The 20,000-nt window shown below is 35.0% G+C and overlaps 1 protein-coding gene across 4 annotated transcripts in view; it reads right to left on the reverse strand.

Annotated features, from left to right (window-relative positions):
- pik3r2 (phosphoinositide-3-kinase, regulatory subunit 2 (beta)) overlaps positions 1–20,000 on the reverse strand; it is a 100,997-nt gene that overhangs the window by 76,608 nt on the left and 4,389 nt on the right. For 2 of the 4 annotated variants that reach the window (XM_061919801.1, XM_061919798.1), the window contains exon 2: positions 3,224–3,937. In XM_061919801.1, coding sequence (XP_061775785.1) covers positions 3,224–3,542 — 319 coding nt within the window. In that variant the 5' untranslated portion in view covers positions 3,543–3,937. Of the gene's footprint in view, positions 1–3,223; positions 3,938–8,175; positions 8,214–8,746; positions 8,894–20,000 lie in introns of those variants that run through there. The other 2 variants (XM_061919799.1, XM_061919800.1) reach the window with 2 other exon arrangements.

The raw sequence follows: 20,000 nt of genomic DNA on the forward strand, positions 1-20,000 counted from the left end.
ATCTTGTCACAATAAAGACAGTGTTCCAGAGGAATTTTTTCAGTTTAAATTTGTCCCAAATCCTACATTGAGTATGAAAAAAAAAGGACATGCTTTAATAAAAGGTGTCCGCCCTGAGATTGGTAGGTCATGAGTTCGAACCCCGGCCGAGTCAGACCAAGAATTGGGGGTTAAATAAGCAAAAAAATTACTCCTGGGCGCGGCCACCGCTGCGCCTCACTGCTCCCCTCACCTCCAAGGGGAGTGAGGGGAGTGAATGCAGAGGACAAATTTCACAACACCTAGTGAGTGTGTGACAATCATTGCTGAAAACTATTTGTAGAATACTGAACACTTTGGCCGTTAGTAAAGACAAATCTACAAATTTGCCGCACCGTTTTATAAACCGCATGGTTCAAAGCGTTGGAAAAAAAGTCGTTTAAATTTGTCCCAAATCCTACATTAGAAGTATAAAAAAAAAAGGACATGCTTTAATAAGGGTGTCCGCCCTGAGATTGGTAGGTTGTGAGTTTGAACCCCGGCCGAGTCAGACCAAGAATTGGGGGTTAAAAGACCAATAAATGATTCCTGGGCGCAGCCATCGCTGCTGCTCACTGCTCTCCTCACCTCCAAGTGGGGTGACGAAGGGTGGAATGCAGAGGACAAATTTCACAACACCTAGTGTGTGTGTGTGTGTGTGTGGGTGTGTGTGTGTGTGTGTGTGTGTGACAATCATTGCTACTTTAACTTTAAATATAAACGGTTTATTCTGCTATATTTACCAGACTATAAGCCACTACTTTTTTTCCAACACTTTGAACCATGCGGTTTATAAAACGGTGCGGCAAATTTGTAGATTTGTCTTTACTAACGGCCAAAATGTTCAGCATTCTACAAATAGTTTTTATATTACACCGACAGAGACACTGAAAAGGTGAGGAGAAATTAATTATATTTATATAAATTAACATCATCAACAATCTTCTTGTCACAATAAAGACTTTGTTCCAGAGGATTTTTTTCAGTTTAAATTTGTCCCAAATCCTACATTGAGTATGAAAAAAAAAAAAGGACATGCTTTAAATAAAGGTGTCCGCCCTGAGATTGGTAGGTCATGAGTTCGAACCCCGGCCAAGTCAGACCAAGAATTGGGGGTTAAATCACCAAAAAATGATTCCTGGGCGGGGCCACCGCTGCTCCTCACTGCTCCCTCACCTCCAAGGGGAGTGAGGGTAGTGAATGCAGAGGACAAATTTAACAACACCTAGTGAGTGTGTGACAATCATTGCTGAAAACTATTTGTAGAATACTAAACATTTTGGCCGTTAGTAAAGACAAATCTACAAATTTGCCGCACCGTTTTATAAACCAAATTTGCCGCACCGTTTTATAAACCGCATGGTTCAAAGCGTTGGAAAAAAAGTAGTTTAAATTTGTCCCAAATCCTACATTAGAAGTATAAATAAAAAAGGACATGCTTTAATAAGGATGTCTGCCTTGAGATTGGTAGGTTGTGAGTTTGAACCCCGGCCGAGTCAGACCAAGAATTGGGGGTTAAAAGACCAAAAAATTATTCCTGGGCGCGGCCATCGCTGCTGCTCACTGCTCCCCTCACCTCCAAGTGGGGTGAAGAAGGGTGGAATGCAGAGGACAAATTTCACAACACCTAGTGTGTGTGTGTGAGACAATCGTTGCGACTTTAACTTTAAATGTAAACAGTTTAGTCTGCTATATTTACCAGACTATAAGCCAATACTTTTTTTCCAACGCTTTGAACCACGCGGTTTATAAAACGGTGCGGCCAATTTGTAGATTTTTCTTTACAAACGGCCATAATGCGCTGCTTCTCACTGCTCCCCTCACCTCCCGGGGGGGTGAACTAAGGGATGGGTCGAATGCAGAGGACAAATTTCACAACACCTAGAGTGTGTGTGACAATCATTGCTACATTAACTTTAAATAAAACGGTTTAGTCTACTATATTTACCAGATTATAAGCCACTGCTTTTTTTCCAACGCTTTGAACATGCGGCTTATAAAACGGTGCGGCCATAATGTGTAGTATTCTACAAATAGTTTTCATTTACACGGACAGAGACACTGAAAAGGTGAAATGAAATATATTTAGATAATTAATACCAACAACAATCTTCTTGTCACAATAAAAACTTTGTTCCGAAGGAATGTTTTCAATTTAAATATGTCCCAAATGCTACATCAGGAGTATAAAAAAAAAGGACATGCTTTAATAAGGGTGTTGATCTTTTGAATAAGTGGCCTAGAGGTTAGATTGTCCGCCCTGAGATTGGTAGGTTGCGAGTTCGAACCCCGGCCGAGTCATACCAATGTGTGTGTGTGTATATATATATATATATATATATATATATGCGTGTTTATGTATGCATGTGTATGTATGTCTGTATATATGTGTATATACTGTATACACAAACACATATATATACACATGTATACATACATAAACACACATATACACATGTATATGTATATACATGTATACATACATAAACACACATATACACATATATATATATATAAATATATATATACGCGTGTTTATGTATGTATGCATGTGTATGTATGTCTATATGTCTGTATATATGTGTATATATATATACACAAACACATATATATACACATGTATACATACATAAACACACATATACACATATATATATACATGTATACATACATAAACACACATATACACATATATGTATATACATGTATACATACATAAACACACAGACACACACACATATATATATATATATATGTATATGCGTGTTAATGTATGTATACATGTGTACATATGTGTATATGTCTGTATATATACACACATATATATACACACACACACATATATACATACACACACACATATATGTACATATATACACACACACACACATATACATATATACACATGTATACAAAGACATACACACATTTATACATATGCATATGCCCTAAAATATGAGTCCTCCCTTAAAGCAACACTTGCCTTGACCTTAAAACGTTTAATTTTGAGGCCTGTATACTGTATATCGATGAGAACTAAGAAGATAGAATAATTGTCATAAAATAATTGTAATAAAAACTAAATACTTTCTAATTTTAGTAGGAAAACAATTATCCGCAGCTTACATTTCTTTTTAAGTTGTTTGTTTTCAAAAGAAGAGACTGAGCAAGCTTGGAGAGTAGAGAGGAGAGCAAGCGTCCTCACCTTGACACGTGTCCGGTGTCGGCGCGGCAGGCAGCGGCCGCTGAGACCGGGGTTGACTGGACGGGAGCGCCATCATGACGGGGCCCACGTACTGGACGTAGGTCCCGGGGAAGTCGCCTCTCTGCTTGGAGCGCTCGTTGTACCCCAGGAGCCAGCCCAGGCATTCCGGCTCCTCGGCGCGGCCCGGGTGGTAGTTCTCCATGGACAGGAGGGACGCCTTGCTCACCACCAGCAGGTCCCCCGGCTGCAGGTCCAGGTCCTCCTCCTGGTCTTTAGCAAAGGCGTACAGCGCCCGGTACTGGAAGCCCTCCGTTGCCATTTTGCGTGGGGGGGAGCACAATTCAAAATGGCCGCCGACAAGCGGATTACACGGCCGGGGGAACCGGAAAGGTTTATGAGTCACTGAAGATGACGACGATGTCGAGGGACGCCAGAGTCACCCGAAGCTGAGGAGCATTTTCACAAGTCCGACCTTCCGACTCTGCTCTCAGACCTGACCGGTGTTGGTGAAGTGGTGCACTTTCCTCAGCTTGATACCCCGGTTGAGCCAGACGATGGAGCAGAGGGAGAGCGTGGGCAACATGCTCTTGCCAGGTCCGCTGCGCTCCGACCAAGTGGTCCAAATCAGGAGTGCCGGTGGCGGACTGGGACGGTCTTTAATCCTCTTCGGTTCTGTGACGCTCCCGCATGTCCTGGACGGGGATTACGGCCAACCTGCAGCGCGGCAGAAGCCCAGAAAGAGAAGGGTTTGGCTTTATTTGGAACATGCATGCTTTTGTACTTATTTCTTCATGTTTCTACACTATGGGATACATTTCACAGGAATGAGGTGAATACAGACGTTCTCAGGTGAAGAAGCCGAGCTTAGATACGTGCATGAGAATGGCGAGAAGACGGATAGTGACACTTAGAACATCACCAAATTACCTTCTCAAATATTACGACGTACAAAATAAACAAGCAAAGTCAAATTATGTACAAATAACGCTTCTAAAGAGTGGATTTTATGCATAACACATCGGTTTGTAAATGTCGAACTCTTGTGGCGAAATCGGTGAAAAACGTTGTCCGTACCGTCGCAGAGGAGAGCGGTCCCCAGATTTCCCGAACTTCCAGTTACTGGGGGGGGGGAAGAGATGGCGAGCGAGGACGAGGAGAAGAGATTAGGGTATGCAGATCAAAGAACAACATCTTCATTGGCAGGTGGAGAAGCCGAGCTTAGATACGTGGATGAAAATGGCCAACATGCGCTTGTGCGGTTTTCCGCACGATGCTGCTGCGTCACGACCAAAACAGCAAACTGGGGCTCTGGACGCCACGTTCACACACGCACAATTTGCTCAGGAACATGAACTTCCAATGTAAAAAATCAACATGCGTGCGAGTCGTCACAAATTCCCGGGAAAATGTTCCGAAGAGCGAGAATACGAGACAAAAAAAATAGAATTTAGAAGCCTTCGCAACATTTCGTTATCTGCAAGTGAGACAAGAAGACGGCGTGTTGTTGCCTCGGAAATATTTCTGGCTTCATTCTGTCAGAAGAGCTACATGGCTCCATGGCGAGATAAAACATCACAAATATTACGACGCACAAAATAAACAAGCAAAGTCAAATGATGTACAAATAACGCTTCTAAAGAGTGGATTTCATGCATAACACATCGGTTTGTAAATGTCGAACTCTTGTGGCGAAATCGGTGAAAAACGTTGGCCGTACCGTCGCAGAAGAGAGCGGTCCCCAGATTTCCCGAACTTCCAGTTACTGGGGGGGAAGAGATGGAGAGCGAGGACGAGGAGAAGAGATTAGGGTATGCAGATTAAAGAACAATATCTTCATTGGCAGGTGAAGAAGCCGAGCTTAGATACGTGCATGAAAATGGCGAACATGCGCTTGTGCGGTTTTACGCACGATGCTGCTGCGTCACGACCAAAACAGCAAACTGGGGCCCTGGACGCCACGTTCACACACGCACAATTTGTTCAAGAACATGAACTTCCAATGTAAAAAAATCAACATCCCCTGCGAGTCGTCGCACATTCTTAGGAGAATATTCCGAAGAGCGAGAATACGAGACAAAAAAAATAGAATTTAGAAGCCTTCGCAACATTTCGTTATCTGCAAGTGAGACAAGAAGACGGCGGGTTGTTGCCTCGGAAATATTTCTGGCTTCATTCTGTCAGAAGAGCTACATGGTTAGAGGACTTAAAACATCACCAAATATTACGACGCACAAAATAAACAAGCAAAGTTAAATGTACAAATAACGCTTCTAAAGAGTAGATTTCATGCATAACACATCGGTTTGTAAATGTCGAACTCTTGTGGCGAAATCGGTGAAAAACGTCCTTACCGTCGCAGAGGAGAGCGGTCCCCAGATTTCCCGAACTTCCAGTTACTAGCGGGGGAAGAGATGGCGAGCGAGGACGAGGAGAAGAGAATAGGGTATGCAGATTAAAGAACAACATCTGCATTGGCAGGTGAGGAAGCCGAGCTTAGATACGTGCATGAAAATGGCCAACATGCGCTTGTGCGGTTTTCCGCACGATGTCGCTGCGTCACGACCAAAACAGCAAACTGGGGCCCTGGACGCCACGTTCACACACGCACAATTTGTTCAGGAACATGAACTTCCAATGTAAAAATCAACATCCATGCGAGTCATCGCACATTCCCAGGAAAATATTCCGAAGAGCAAGATACGAGACAAAAAAGCTAGAATTTAGAAGCCTTCGCAACATTTCGTTATCTGCAAGTGAGACAAGAAGACGGCGTGTTGTTGCCTCGGAAATATTTTTGGCTTTATTCTGTCAGAAGAGCTGCATGGCTCCATGGCAAGATGACTTAAAACATCACCAAATATTACGACGCACAAAATAAATATGCAAAGTCAAATGATGTACAAATAACGCTTCTAAAGAGTGGATTTTATGCATAACACATCGGTTTGTAAATGTCGAACTCTTGTGGCGAAATCGTGTGAAAAACGTTGTCTGTACCGTCGCAGAGGAGAGCGATCCCCAGATTTCCCGAACTTCCAGTTACTGGGGGGAAGAGATGGCGAGCGAGGACGAGGAGAAGAGATTAGGGTATGCAGATTAAAGAACAACATCTGCATTGGCTAGTGAAGAAGCCGAGCTTAGATACGTGCATGAAAATGGCGAACATGCGCTTGTGCGGTTTTGAGCACGATTCCGCTGCGTCACGACCAAAACAGCAAACTGGGGCCCCTGGACGCCACGTTCACACACGCACAATTTGCTCAGGAACATGAACTTCAATGTAAAAAATCAACATCCGTGCGAGTCGTCGCACATTCCCGGGAAAATATTCCGAAGAGCAAGAATACGAGAAAAAAACCTAGAATTTCGAAGCCTTCGCAACATTTCGTCATCTGCAAGTGAGACAAGAAGATGGCGTGTTGTTGCATCGGAAATATTTCTGGCTTCATTCTGTCAGAAGAGCTACATGGCTCCATGGCGAGAGGACTTAAAACATCTCAAATATTACGACGCACAAAATAAACAAGCAAAGTCAAATGTACAAATAACGTTTGTAAAAAGTGGATTTTAGACATAACACATAGGTTTGTAAATGTCGAACTCTTGTGGCGAAATCGGTGAAAAACGTTGTCCGTACCGTCGCAGAGGAGAGCGGTCCCCCAGATTTCCCGAACTTCCAGTTACTGGGGGGGGAGAGGATGGCGAGTGAGGACGAGGAGAAGAGATTAGGGTATGCAGATTAAAGAACAACATCTGCATTGGCAGGTGAAGAAGCCGACCTTAGATACGTTTATGAAAATGGCCAACATGCGCTTGTGCGGTTTTCGGCATGATTCCGCTGCGTCACGACCAAAACAGCAAACTGGGGCCCTGGACGCCATGTTCACACACGCACAATTTGCTCAGGAACATGAACTTCCAATGTAAAAAAAATCAACATCCGTGCGAGTCGTCGCACATTCCCAGGAAAATATTCCGAAGAGCAAGAATACGAGAAAAAAAACAAGAATTTTGAAGCCTTCGCAATATTTCGTCATCTGCAAGTGAGACAAGAAGACGGCGTGTTGTTGCCTGGGAAATATTTCTGGCTTCATTCTGTCAGAAGAGCTACATGGTTCCATGGCGAGATAAAACATCACCAAATTACCTTCTTAAATATTACGACGTACAAAATAAACAAGCTAAGTCAGATGATGTACAAATAATGCTTCTAAAGAGTGGATTTCATGTATAACACATCGGTCTGTAAATGTCGAACTCTTCTGGCGAAATCGGTGAAAAACGTTGTCCGTACCGTCGCAGAGGAGAGCGGTCCCCAGATTTCCCGAACTTCCAGTTACTGGGGGGGGGGGGGAAGAGATGGCGAGCGAGGACGAGGAGAAGAGATTAGGTTATGCAGATTAAAAGAACAACATCTGCATTGGCAGGTGAAGAAGCAGAGCTTAGATACGTGAATGAAAATGGCCAACATGCGCTTGTGCGGTTTTTCGGCACGATTCCGCTGCGTCACGATCAAAACAGCAAACTGGGGCCCTGGACGCCATGTTCACACACGCACAATTTGCTCAGGAACATGAACTTCCAATGTAAAAAATCAACATCCGTGCGAGTCGTCGCACATTCCCAGGAAAATATTCCGAAGAGCAAGATACGAGACAAAAAAAATAGAATTTAGAATCCTTCGCAACATTTCGTCATCTGCAAGTGAGACAAGAAGACGGCGTGTTGTTGCCTCGGAAATATTTCGGGATTCATTCTGTCAGAAGAGCTACATGGCTCCATGGCGAGATAAAACATCACCAAATTACCTTCTCAAATTCTACGACGCACAAAATAAACCAGCACCAAGTCAAATGATGGACAAGTAACGCTACTAAAGAGTGGATTTGATGCATAACACACCATAAACGTCGAACTCTTGTGGCAAAAAGGGTGAAAAACGTTGTCCGTACCGTCGCAGAGGAGAGTGGTCCCCAGATGTCCCGAACTTCCAGTTACTGGGGGGGGGGGGGGGGGAAGAGATGGCGAGCGGAGGACGAGGAGAAGAGATTAGGGTATGCAGATTAAGAACAACATCTGCAGTCTGTAGGCCAGCCGAGGACGACGACGACTACGTTAGCGACGACGCAGGTCGACGACGCGGCCCCCGGAGAAGTGCGTGCAAGTTTTGATCGTCTGTGGCGAGAGTCGCCAGCTATTCAGGGCGACGTTTGAAATAAAATACGCCCGAAACCAAACAACCGCAGGCCTGGTTGTCCAGGGCCCGGCGACGTTGTGAAATCGGTTGTGAAATGTTAGCAGGATCGATGCGGTGCAGAAGCTTGAAAAAAAAAAAAACACAGAAAAAAACCAACAACACCCCTTAGCGTGGGTTAGCTTCGAATCCCAGTGATGTTGTGGTGCCAGACCGCAAACCGTTCGGAGTTCTAAACGTCATTTTTTTTTGTTTTCTCCGTTTCAATAAAGCGGAGAACGATGGAAGAGTTGCGGTGTTCGGAGGACGCGGCCTAGTGCGACACTCACCCCACTTTTGGTGTAGAGACACAGCCGGACGGGCGCAGGCAGACTCTCCGTGCAACATCCTTCCCAGTCCAGAAGCGAGAGGTGCCAGGCGAGACACGTGGCACTGGCATACCCAACCACAGCCCGCAATCCTCACACCACCATGCCCCCCCCCCCCCCCGCTTTAGCCCTACCCCCTCCCTCCACCTGCTCCCCACCCCCTCCAAAACTCCCACAGTCCTGCCCCCCTCCGCCAAAAAAGTCCCGTGGTTCACCCCGTCTCCACGCCTGGTTCCTCACACCGTCCGGCAGGAAACAAGTCGGGGGAAAAAAAACGCCGTGGTGCGCCGCTCCGTCTTTTCACGACTTACTTCCAGGGCGCCAAAAGTGCGGGGGGGAAGAGGGGCGGCCCGAGCAGGGCTGGGATGGCGGCGGAGCAGCTCGCCGCCACCAACGGCGGCCGTCGAGCTCGGCGTCGGCGGATCCATCCTCTCTGAGCAACTTTCTCTTCAGCCAGAAGAAAGCGGGGGAGCACTTTGCCGCGGAGCAGACTCCGCACGGCTGAGGGAGACCGCAGGAAAATAATTAATGAATAGGCGGCAAGTAACTCGCTGTTGCTAGAGCGAGGGAAAGCTCTCCCCGCGAGGTGATTGGCTGGCGCCGTGGCCATGTGCTACCCAGTCACCGGAGAAGCCGGGCAAATCAAGGAAACGTTCTAATATTAGAAAATGTTTCTAGGCAGCCATCATGGGTCTGACCCAAACAACGACACCCCCCCCCCCCCCCACACACACACACACACACACACACACACACACACTTCCTCAAAGCCTTTATGCCTCTTTCAACCAAAGAGGACTTGACAGGATGAGGAAGAAAAACATGACATGCACTGCAAAAACTGAAATCGAAGTAAGATCAAATAGCTCCAATAAAGGTGATATTTGTTTGTTTTCTGCCTGATAAGATCATTCTTCTCACTAAGCAGATTGTATGTTAGTCTTTTACTTGTTGTGAAAAAAAATACGCAATACAAAAATCATGATTATGAGATCAAATGTCAAAATGATTAAATAAAAAGTCGAAATGAGTCAAAATTATAAATGAGATAAAATGTTAAAACTATTAAATAAAAAGTCGAAATTATGAGATTAAAAAGTCAAAAGAAAAAACCTCATAATGAGATAAAGAGTTGAAAATAGATATACAAAGCAAAAATGTGAGATAGCAAGGCAAAAATATGAGCTAAAATGTCAAAATTATTACATATAATTGTTGATAAAAAGTCTAAATAAAAAGTCGAAATTATATAATAAAAAGTCAAATTTATGAGATACAATAAAAAAATTATAAAAAAGTCAAATTGTAAGATATAAAGTCAAAATGAGAAAAGAAAATCACAAGTATGAGATAGAAAGTACATAAAAACTCAAACCCATTATATAGAGACAAAATTATGAATGAGAGAAAATGTCAAAACTATTAAAAAGAAAGTCGAAATTATGACATAAAAAGTCAAAATAAAAAACATTGTAATTATGAGATAAAATGTAAAAAATAGAGATACAAAGCAAAATAGTGAAATAGCAAGGCAAAAATATGAGGTAAAATGTCAAAATTATTAGATATAATTGTTGATAAAATGTCAAAATTATATAATAAAATGTCAAATTTATGAGATACAATGAAAAAATCATAAAAAAAGTAAAATTGTAAGATATAAAGTCAAAATGAGAAAAAAAAAATCACAATTATGAGACGGAAAGTACATTAAAACTCAAACTCATATAGAGTCAAAATTATGAATGAGAGAAAATGTCAAATTAAAAAGAAAGTCGAAATTATGACATAAAAAGTCAAAATAAAAAACATTGTAATTATGAGATAAAATGTAAAAAATAGAGATACAAAGCAAAATAGTGAAATAGCAAGGCAAAAATATGAGCTAAAATGTCGAAATTATATAATAAAGTCAAATTTATGAGATACTATAAAAAATCATAAAAAAAGTAAAATTGTAAGATATAAAGTCAAAATGAGAAAATAAAATCACAATTATGAGATAGAATGTACATTAAACACTCAAACTCAATAGATAGAGTCAAAATTATGAATGAGATAAAATGTCAAAATGATTAAATAAAAAGCCAAAATGATGAGTCAAAATTATGAATTATGAGATAAAATGTCAAAACTATTAGATAAAAAGTCGAAATTATGAGATTAAAAGTCAAAAGAAAAAAACTCAGAGATAAAGAGTCGAAATAGATATACAAAGCAAAAATGTGAGCTAGCAAGGCAAAAATGTGAGCTAAAATGTCGAAATTATTAGATAATGTTATCATTTTTGATTAAAAAAAAAGTCTCAATAAAAAGTCAAAATTATAAAATTAACATTCCAAAATATGCAATACCAAAATATGATTATGAAACAAAAGCAAAAATATATATACATTCAAAATTATGAGAACAAAAATCATGATTGAGATAAAATGCTAAAATGATGAAATAAAAAGTCGAAATGATGAGTCAAAATTATGAATTATAAATTAGATAAAATGTCAAAACTATTAAATAAAAAGTCAAAATTATGAGATTAAAAAGTCAAAAGAAAAAACCTCATAATGAGATAAAGAGTCGAAAATAGATATACAAAGCAAAAATGTGAGATAGCAAGGCAAAAATATGAGCTAAAATGTCAAAATTATTACATATAATTGTTGATAAAAAGTCTAAATAAAAAGTCGAAATTATATAATAAAAAGTCAAATTTATGAGATACAATAAAAAAATTATAAAAAAGTCAAATTGTAAGATATAAAGTCAAAATGAGAAAAGAAAATCACAAGTATGAGATAGAAAGTACATAAAAACTCAAACTCATTATATAGAGTCAAAATTATGAATGAGAGAAAATGTCAAAACTATTAAAAAGAAAGTCGAAATTATGACATAAAAAGTCAAAATAAAAAACATTGTAATTATGAGATAAAATGTAAAAAATAGAGATACAAAGCAAAATAGTGAAATAGCAAGGCAAAAATATGAGGTAAAATGTCAAAATTATTAGATATAATTGTTGATAAAATGTCAAAATTATATAATAAAATGTCAAATTAATGAGATACAATAAAAAAATCATAAAAAAAGTAAAATTGTAAGATATAAAGTCAAAATGAGAAAAAAAAAATCACAATTATGAGACGGAAAGTACATTAAAACTCAAACTCATATAGAGTCAAAATTATGAATGAGAGAAAATGTCAAAACTATTAAAAAGAAAGTCGAAATTATGGCATAAAAAGTCAAAATAAAAAACATTGTAATTATGAGATAAAATGTAAAAAATAGAGATACAAAGCAAAATAGTGAAAAAGCAAGGCAAAAATATGAGCTAAAATGTCGAAATTATATAATAAAAAGTCAAATTTATGAGATACTATAAAAAATCATAAAAAAAGTAAAATTGTAAGATATAAAGTCAAAATGAGAAAATAAAATCACAATTATGAGATAGAATGTACATTAAACACTCAAACTCAATAGATAGAGTCAAAATTATGAATGAGATAAAATGTCAAAATTATTAAATAAAAAGCCAAAATGATGAGTCAAAATTATGAATTATGAGATAAAATGTCAAAACTATTAGATAAAAAATCGAAATTATGAGATTAAAAAGTCAAAAGAAAAAAACTCAGAGATAAAAAGTCGAAATAGATATACAAAGCAAAAATGTGAGCTAGCAAGGCAAAAATGTGAGCTAAAATGTCGAAATTATTAGATAATGTTATCATTTTTGATTAAAAAAAAAGTCTCAATAAAAAGTCAAAATTATAAAATTAACATTCCAAAATATGCAATACCAAAATATGATTATGAAACAAAAGCAAAAATATATATACATTCAAAATTATGAGAACAAAAATCATGATTGAGATAAAATGCTAAAATGATGAAATAAAAAGTCGAAATGAGTCAAAATTATGAATTATAAATGAGATAAAATGTCAAAACTATTAAATAAAAAGTCAAAATTATGAGATTAAAAAGTCAAAAGAAAAAACCTCATAATGAGATAAAGAGTCGAAAATAGATATACAAAGCAAAAATGTGAGATAGCAAGGCAAAAATATGAGCTAAAACGTCAAAATTATTACATATAATTGTTGATAAAAAGTCTAAATAAAAAGTCGAAATTATATAATAAAAAGTCAAATTTATGAGATACAATAAAAAAATTATAAAAAAGTCAAATTGTAAGATATAAAGTCAAAATGAGAAAAGAAAATCACAATTATGAGATAGAAAGTACATAAAAACTCAAACTCATATAAAGTCAAAATTATGAATGAGAGAAAATGTCAAAACTATTAAAAAGAAAGTCAAAATTATGACATAAAAAGTCAAAATAAAAAACCTTGTAATTATGAGATAAAATGTAAAAAATAGATATACAAAGCAAAATAGTGAGATAGCAAGGCAAAAATATGAGCGAAAATGTCAAAATTATTAGATATAATTGTTGATAAAATGTCAAAATTATATAATAAAAAGTCAAATTTATGAGATACAATAAAAAATTATAAAAAAAGGAAAATTGTAAGATATAAAGTCAAAATGAGAAAATAAAATCACAATTATGAGACGGAATGTACATTAAACACTCAAACTCATTAGATAGAGTCAAAATTATGAATGAGATAAAATGTCAAAATGATTAAATAAAAAGCCAAAATGATGAATCAAAATTATGAATTATAAATGAGATAAAATGTCAAAACTATTAGATAAAAAATCGAAATTATGAGATTAAAAAGTCAAAAGAAAAAAACTCAGAGATAAAGAGTCGAAATAGATATACAAAGCAAAAATGTGAGATAGCAAGGCAAAAATGTGAGCTAAAATGTCGAAATTATTAGATAATTTTATCATTTTTGATTAAAAAAAAGTCTCAATAAAAAGTAAAAATTATAAAATTAACATTCCAAAATATGAAATGTCAAAATATGATTATGAAACAAAAGCAAAAAAATATATACATTCAAAATTATGAGAACAAAAATCATGATTGAGATAAAATGCTAAAATGATGAAATAAAAAGTCGAAATGATGAGTCAAAATTACGAATTATAAATTAGATAAAATGTCAAAACTATTAAATAGAAAGTCAAAATTATGAGATTAAAAGTCAAAAGAAAAAAACTCATAATGAGATAAAGAGTCGAAATAGATATGCAAAGCAAAAATGTGAGATAGCAAGGCAAAAATATGAGCTAAAATGTCAAAATTATTAGATATAATTGTTGATAAAAAGTCCAAAGAAAAAGTCGAAATTATATTATAAAGAGTAGAATTTATGAGATGCAATAAAAAATTATCATAAAAAAATAAAATTGTAAGATATAAAGTCAAAATGAGAAAAGAAAATCACAATTATGAGACAGAAAGTACATAAAAACCCAAACTCATTATATAGAGTCAAAATTATGAATGAGAGAAAATGTCAAAACTATTAAAAAGAAAGTTGAAATTATGACATAAAAAGTCAAAATAAAAAAACCTTGTAATTATGTGATAAAATGTAAAAAATAGAGATACAAAGCAAAATAGTGAGATAGCAAGGCAAAAATATGAGGTAAAATGTCAAAATTATTACATATAATTGTTGATAAAATGTCAAAATTATATAATAAAAAGTCAAATTTATGAGATACAATAAAAAAAATCATAAAAAAAGTAAAATTGTAAGATATAAAGTCAAAATGAGAAAATAAAATCACAATTATGAGATAGAATGTACATTAAACACTCAAACTCATTAGATAGTCAAAATTATGAATGAGATAAAATGTCAAAATGATTAAATAAAAAGCCGAAATGATGAGTCAAAATTATGAATTATAAATGAGATAAAATGTCAAAACTATTAGATAAAAAATCGAACTTATGAGATTAAAAAGTCAAAAGAAAAAAACTCAGAGATAAAGAGTCGAAATAGATATACAAAGCAAAAATGTGAGATAGCAAGGCAAAAATGTGAGCTAAAATGTCGAAATTATTAGATAAGGTTATCATTTTTGATTAAAAAAAAGTCTCAATAAAAAGTCAAAATTATAAAATTAACATTCCAAAATATGCAATACCAAAATATGATTATGAAACAAAAGCAAAAATATATATACATTCAAAATTATGAGAACAAAAATCATGATTGAGATAAAATGCTAAAATGATGAAATAAAAAGTCGAAATGATGAGTCAAAATTACGAATTATAAATGAGATAAAATGTCAAAACTATTAAATAAAAAGACAAAATTATGAGATTAAAAAGTCAAAAGAAAAAACCTCATGAGATAAAGAGTCGAAATAGATATACAAAGCAAAAATGTGAGATAGCAAGGCAAAAATATGAGCTAAAATGTCAAAATTATTAGATATAATTGTTGATAAAAAGTATAAATAAAAAGTCGAAATTATATAATAAAAAGTCAAATTTATGAGATACAATAAAAAAATTATAAAAAAAAGTAAAATTGTAAGATATAAAGTCCAAATGAGAAAAGAAAATCACAATTATGAGATAGAAAGTACATAAAAACTCAAACTCATTAGATAGAGTCAAAATTATTAATGAGATAAAATGTCAAAATGATTAAATAAAAAGTCGAAATGAGATTAAAAGTCAAAAGAAAACTTCATAGTGAGATAAAGAGTCGAAATAGATATACAAAGCAAAAATGTGAGATAGCAAGGCAAAAATATGAGCTAAAATGTCAAAATTATTAGATATAATTGTTGATAAAAAGTCTAAATAAAAAGCCGAAATTATGTTATAAAATGTTTTAATGATACAAAAAATACGATTATGAAACAAAAGGAAAAATTATAAGATATACATTCGAAATTATGAGAACAAAAATGAGAAAAATGAGATAAAATGTCAAAATAGTGATACAAAGGAAAACTGAGATAGCAAGGCGAAAATATGAGCTAAAATGTCAAAATTATTACATATATTTGTTGATAAAAAGTCTAAATAAAAAGTCGAAATTATGTAATAAAAATTCTAAATTATGACATACAATATGATTATGAAACAAAAAGGAAAATTATAAGATATAAATTTGAAATTATGAGAACAAAAATGATGAGAAAAATTTGAAAAAAATGAGCTAAAATGTCAAAATTATCAGATATAATTGTTGATAAAAAGTCGAAATTATGTAATAAAAATGTATGAATTATGAGATACAAAAAATATGATTATGGAAAAAAAAAGGAAAATTATAAGATTTAAATTTGAAATTATGAGAACAAAATTGAGAAAAATAAAACATTTTTTTTGCTAAAACGTCAAAATTATTAGATGTTACAAATCTTGATAAAAAGTCAAAATAAAAACTCAAAATTATGAACGAAAGATTTTAAAATATGCAATACAAAATCATGAGATAAAATGTCAAAATGATGAAATAAAAAGTCGAAATCATGAGATAGTCAAAATTATGAATAAGACACAGCGTCAAAACTATTAAAAAAAAAGTCAAAATTACGAGATGAAAAGTCAAAATAAAAACCTTGGAATTATGAGATAAAAAGTCAAAATAGAGATACAGAGCAAAATTATGATATAGCAAGGCAAAAATATGAGCTAAAATGTCAAAATTATTAGATATTATAATTGTTGATAAAAAGTCTAAATAAAAAGTCAAAATTATGTAATAAAAATTCTAAATTATGAGATACAATAAATATGATTATGAAACAGAAAGGAAAATTATAAGATATACATTTGAAATTATGAGAACAAAAATGAGAAAATTTTGAAAAACAAATTAGCTAAAATGTCAAAATTATTAGATATAATTGTTGATAAAAAAAAGTCTAAATAAAAAGTCGAAATTATGTAGTAAACATTTATAAATTGTGAGATACAAATCATATGACTATGAAAAAAATTATGAGAACAAAAATGATGAGCTAAAATGTCAAAATTATTAGATATAATTGTTGATAAAAAGTCTTTATTTTGACTTTTTATTTAAAGTCGAAATTATGTAATAAAAATGTATAAATTATGAGATAAAAAAATTTGATTATTAAAAAAGGAAAATTATAAGATATAAATTTGAAATTATGAGAACAAAAATGAGAAAAATTAAAAAAAAAATGAGATAAAATGTCAAAATAGAGGTACAAAGCACAAGTGTGAGATAGTAAGGCAAAAAATTTGCTAAAATGTCAAAATTATTAGATATTACAAATCTTGATAAAAAGTCAAAATAAAAACTCAAAATTATGAACGGAAGATTTTAAAATATGCAATAAAAAAACATGAGATAAAATGTCAAAATGATGAAATAAAAATTCGAAATCATGAGATAGTCAAAATTATGAATAATTTAAAAAAAAGTCTAAATTACGAGATAAAACGTCAAAATAAAAACCTTGTAATTATGAGATAAAAAGTCAAAATAGAGATACAGAGCAAAATTATGAGATAGCAAGACAAAAATATGAGCTAAAATGTAAAAATTATTAGATATAATTGTTGATAAAAAGTCTTTATTTTGACTTTTTATTTAAAGTCGAAATTATGTAATAAAAATGTATAAATTATGAGATACAAAAAAAATGATTATAAAAAAAAGGAAAATTATAAGATATAAATTTGAAATTATGAGAACAAAAATGATGAGAAAAATTAGAAAAAAAATTAGATAAAATGTCAAAATAGAGGTACAAAGCAAAAGTGTGAGATAGTAAGGCAAAAAATTAGCTAAAATGTCAAAATTATTAGATATTACAAATCTTGATAAAAAGTCAAAATAAAAACTCAAAATTATGAACGGAAGATTTTAAAATATGCAATAAAAAAACATGAGATAAAATGTCAAAATGATGAAATAAAAATTCGAAATCATGAGATAGTCAAAATTATGAATAATTAATAAAAAAGTCTAAATTACGAGATAAAACGTCAAAATAAAAACCTTGTAAATATGAGATAAAAAGTCAAAATAGAGATACAGAGCAAAATTATGAGATAGCAAGGCCAAAATATGAGCTGTCAAAATGATGAAATTAAAATGGACGTTATGAAATAAAAAGGGTATTATCTCTTTTGAAAAGACAGTGGAGGCAGAACAAATGGTTGCTGGTTTTTAAAAGTGGAAAAGAGTTGCTGTGTGCATGTGAGGAAAGAATTCCTGCTGGTGTTGGAGTTGATGGGCGTGCTGCTGAGTGAGGCACCACCACGCATGCAGCCTGGCCGGGGGCCACCGAGCCACATGCCAGTGAAAAGTCTAGTGCGCCACGGACCAGAGACAGGCCCACCTTTCAGGAGCTCGCCACCACTTCTCCTAAAATGGAGGTTTGGGTAGGTCTAAGCAGCCTCAACTCAACGCCAAAACCTCATAAGACTAAGATCCTCACTTCTGCTTGTTATTTTCTAACGAGGAGCACAATATGGCAACTTGCAGAACAATTTTACTCAAAAAGGTGAAACTACAAATAATCAATTCTAGTCAATGTTTTCATTAAGGATGAGGGACATGGCCTAAAATTCTATAATGCAATAAACATTGCAGAAAACACATACATATATACATACATACATAAATATACACACATATATTTATGTACAAACCCCGTTTCCATTTGAGTTGGGAAATTGTGTTAGATGTAAATATAAACAGAATACAATGATTTTTAAATCCTTTTCAACCCATATTCAATTGAATGCACTACAAAGACAAGAAATTTGATGTTCAAACTCATAAACTTAATTTTTTTTGCAAATAACTTAGAATTTCATAGCTGCACACATGCCAAAGTAGTTGGGAAAGGGCATGTTCACCATTGTGTTACATCACCTTTTCTTTTAACAACACTCAATAAACGTTTGGGAACTGAGGAAACTAATTGTTGAAGCTTTGAAAGTGGAGTTCTTTCCCATTCTTGTTTTATGTAGAGCTTCAGTCGTTCAACAGTCCGGGGTCTCCGCTGTCGTATCTACGCTTCATTATTTGCCACACTTTTTCAATGGGAGACAGGTCTGGACTGCAGGCGGGCCAGGAAAGTACACGCACTCTTTTTTTCACGAACCACGCTGTTGTAACACTTGTTTTGCTGAAATAAGCAGGGGCGTCCATGATAATGTTGCTTGGATGACAACATATGTTGTTCCAAAACCTTATGGACCTTTCAGCATTAATGGTGCCTTCACAGATGTGTAAGTTACCCATGACTTGGGCACTAATACACCCCCATACCATCACAGATGCTGGCTTTTCAACTCTGCACCTATAACAATCCGGATGGTTATTTTCCTCTTTGTTCTGGAGGACACCACGTCCTCTGTTTCCAAATATAATTTGAAATGTGGACTCGTCAGACCACAAACACCTTTCCACTTTGCATCAGTCCATCTTAGATGAGCTCGGGCCCAGCCAAGCCGGCGGTGTTTCAGGGTGTTGTTGATAAATGGGTTTGGCTTTGCATAGTAGAGTTTTAACTTGCACTTACAGATGTAGCGACCAACTGTAGTTACTGACAGTGGTTTTATGAAGTGTTCCTGAGCCCATGTGGTGATATCCTTTACACACTGGTGTCTGTTTTTGCTGCAGGGATCAAAAGTCCGTAATATCGTCGCTTACGTGCAGTGATTTCTCCAGATTCTCTGAACTTTTTTGATGATTTTACGGACCGTAGATGTAAAATCCCTAAATTCCTTGCAATAGCTCGTTGAGAAATGTTGTTCTAAAACTGTTCGACAATTTGCTTACAAAGGGGTGTACCTCGCCCCATCCTTGTTTGTGAACTGCTTAGCATTCATGGAAGCTGTTTTTATACCCAATCATGGCACCCACCTGTTCCCAATTAGCCTGCACACCTGTGGGATGTTCCATATAAGTGTGTGATGAGCGTTCCTCAACTTTATCAGTATTTATTGCCACCTTTCCAACTTTTTTGTCACGTGTTGCTGGCATCAAATTCTAAAGCTAATGATTATTTGCAACAACAAAAAAAGTTTATCAGTTTGAACATCAAATATGTTGTCTTTTGTAGCATATTCAACTGAATATGGGTTAAAAAATTTTTGCAAATCATTGTATTCCGTTTATATTTACATCTAACACAATTTCCCAACTCATACGCCAAAGCTGTTCGTTTACATGCTTTTTTTTCTTTTCTATTTGGGCTTATTGAGACCTTAATTAGGATAAAAACTAAGAATCATCTTTGGATATGATGTACTTAGTCCATA

The sequence above is a fragment of the Nerophis ophidion genome, linkage group LG14, assembly GCF_033978795.1.
Source record: "Nerophis ophidion isolate RoL-2023_Sa linkage group LG14, RoL_Noph_v1.0, whole genome shotgun sequence".
Lineage (NCBI taxonomy): Eukaryota > Metazoa > Chordata > Actinopteri > Syngnathiformes > Syngnathidae > Nerophis > Nerophis ophidion.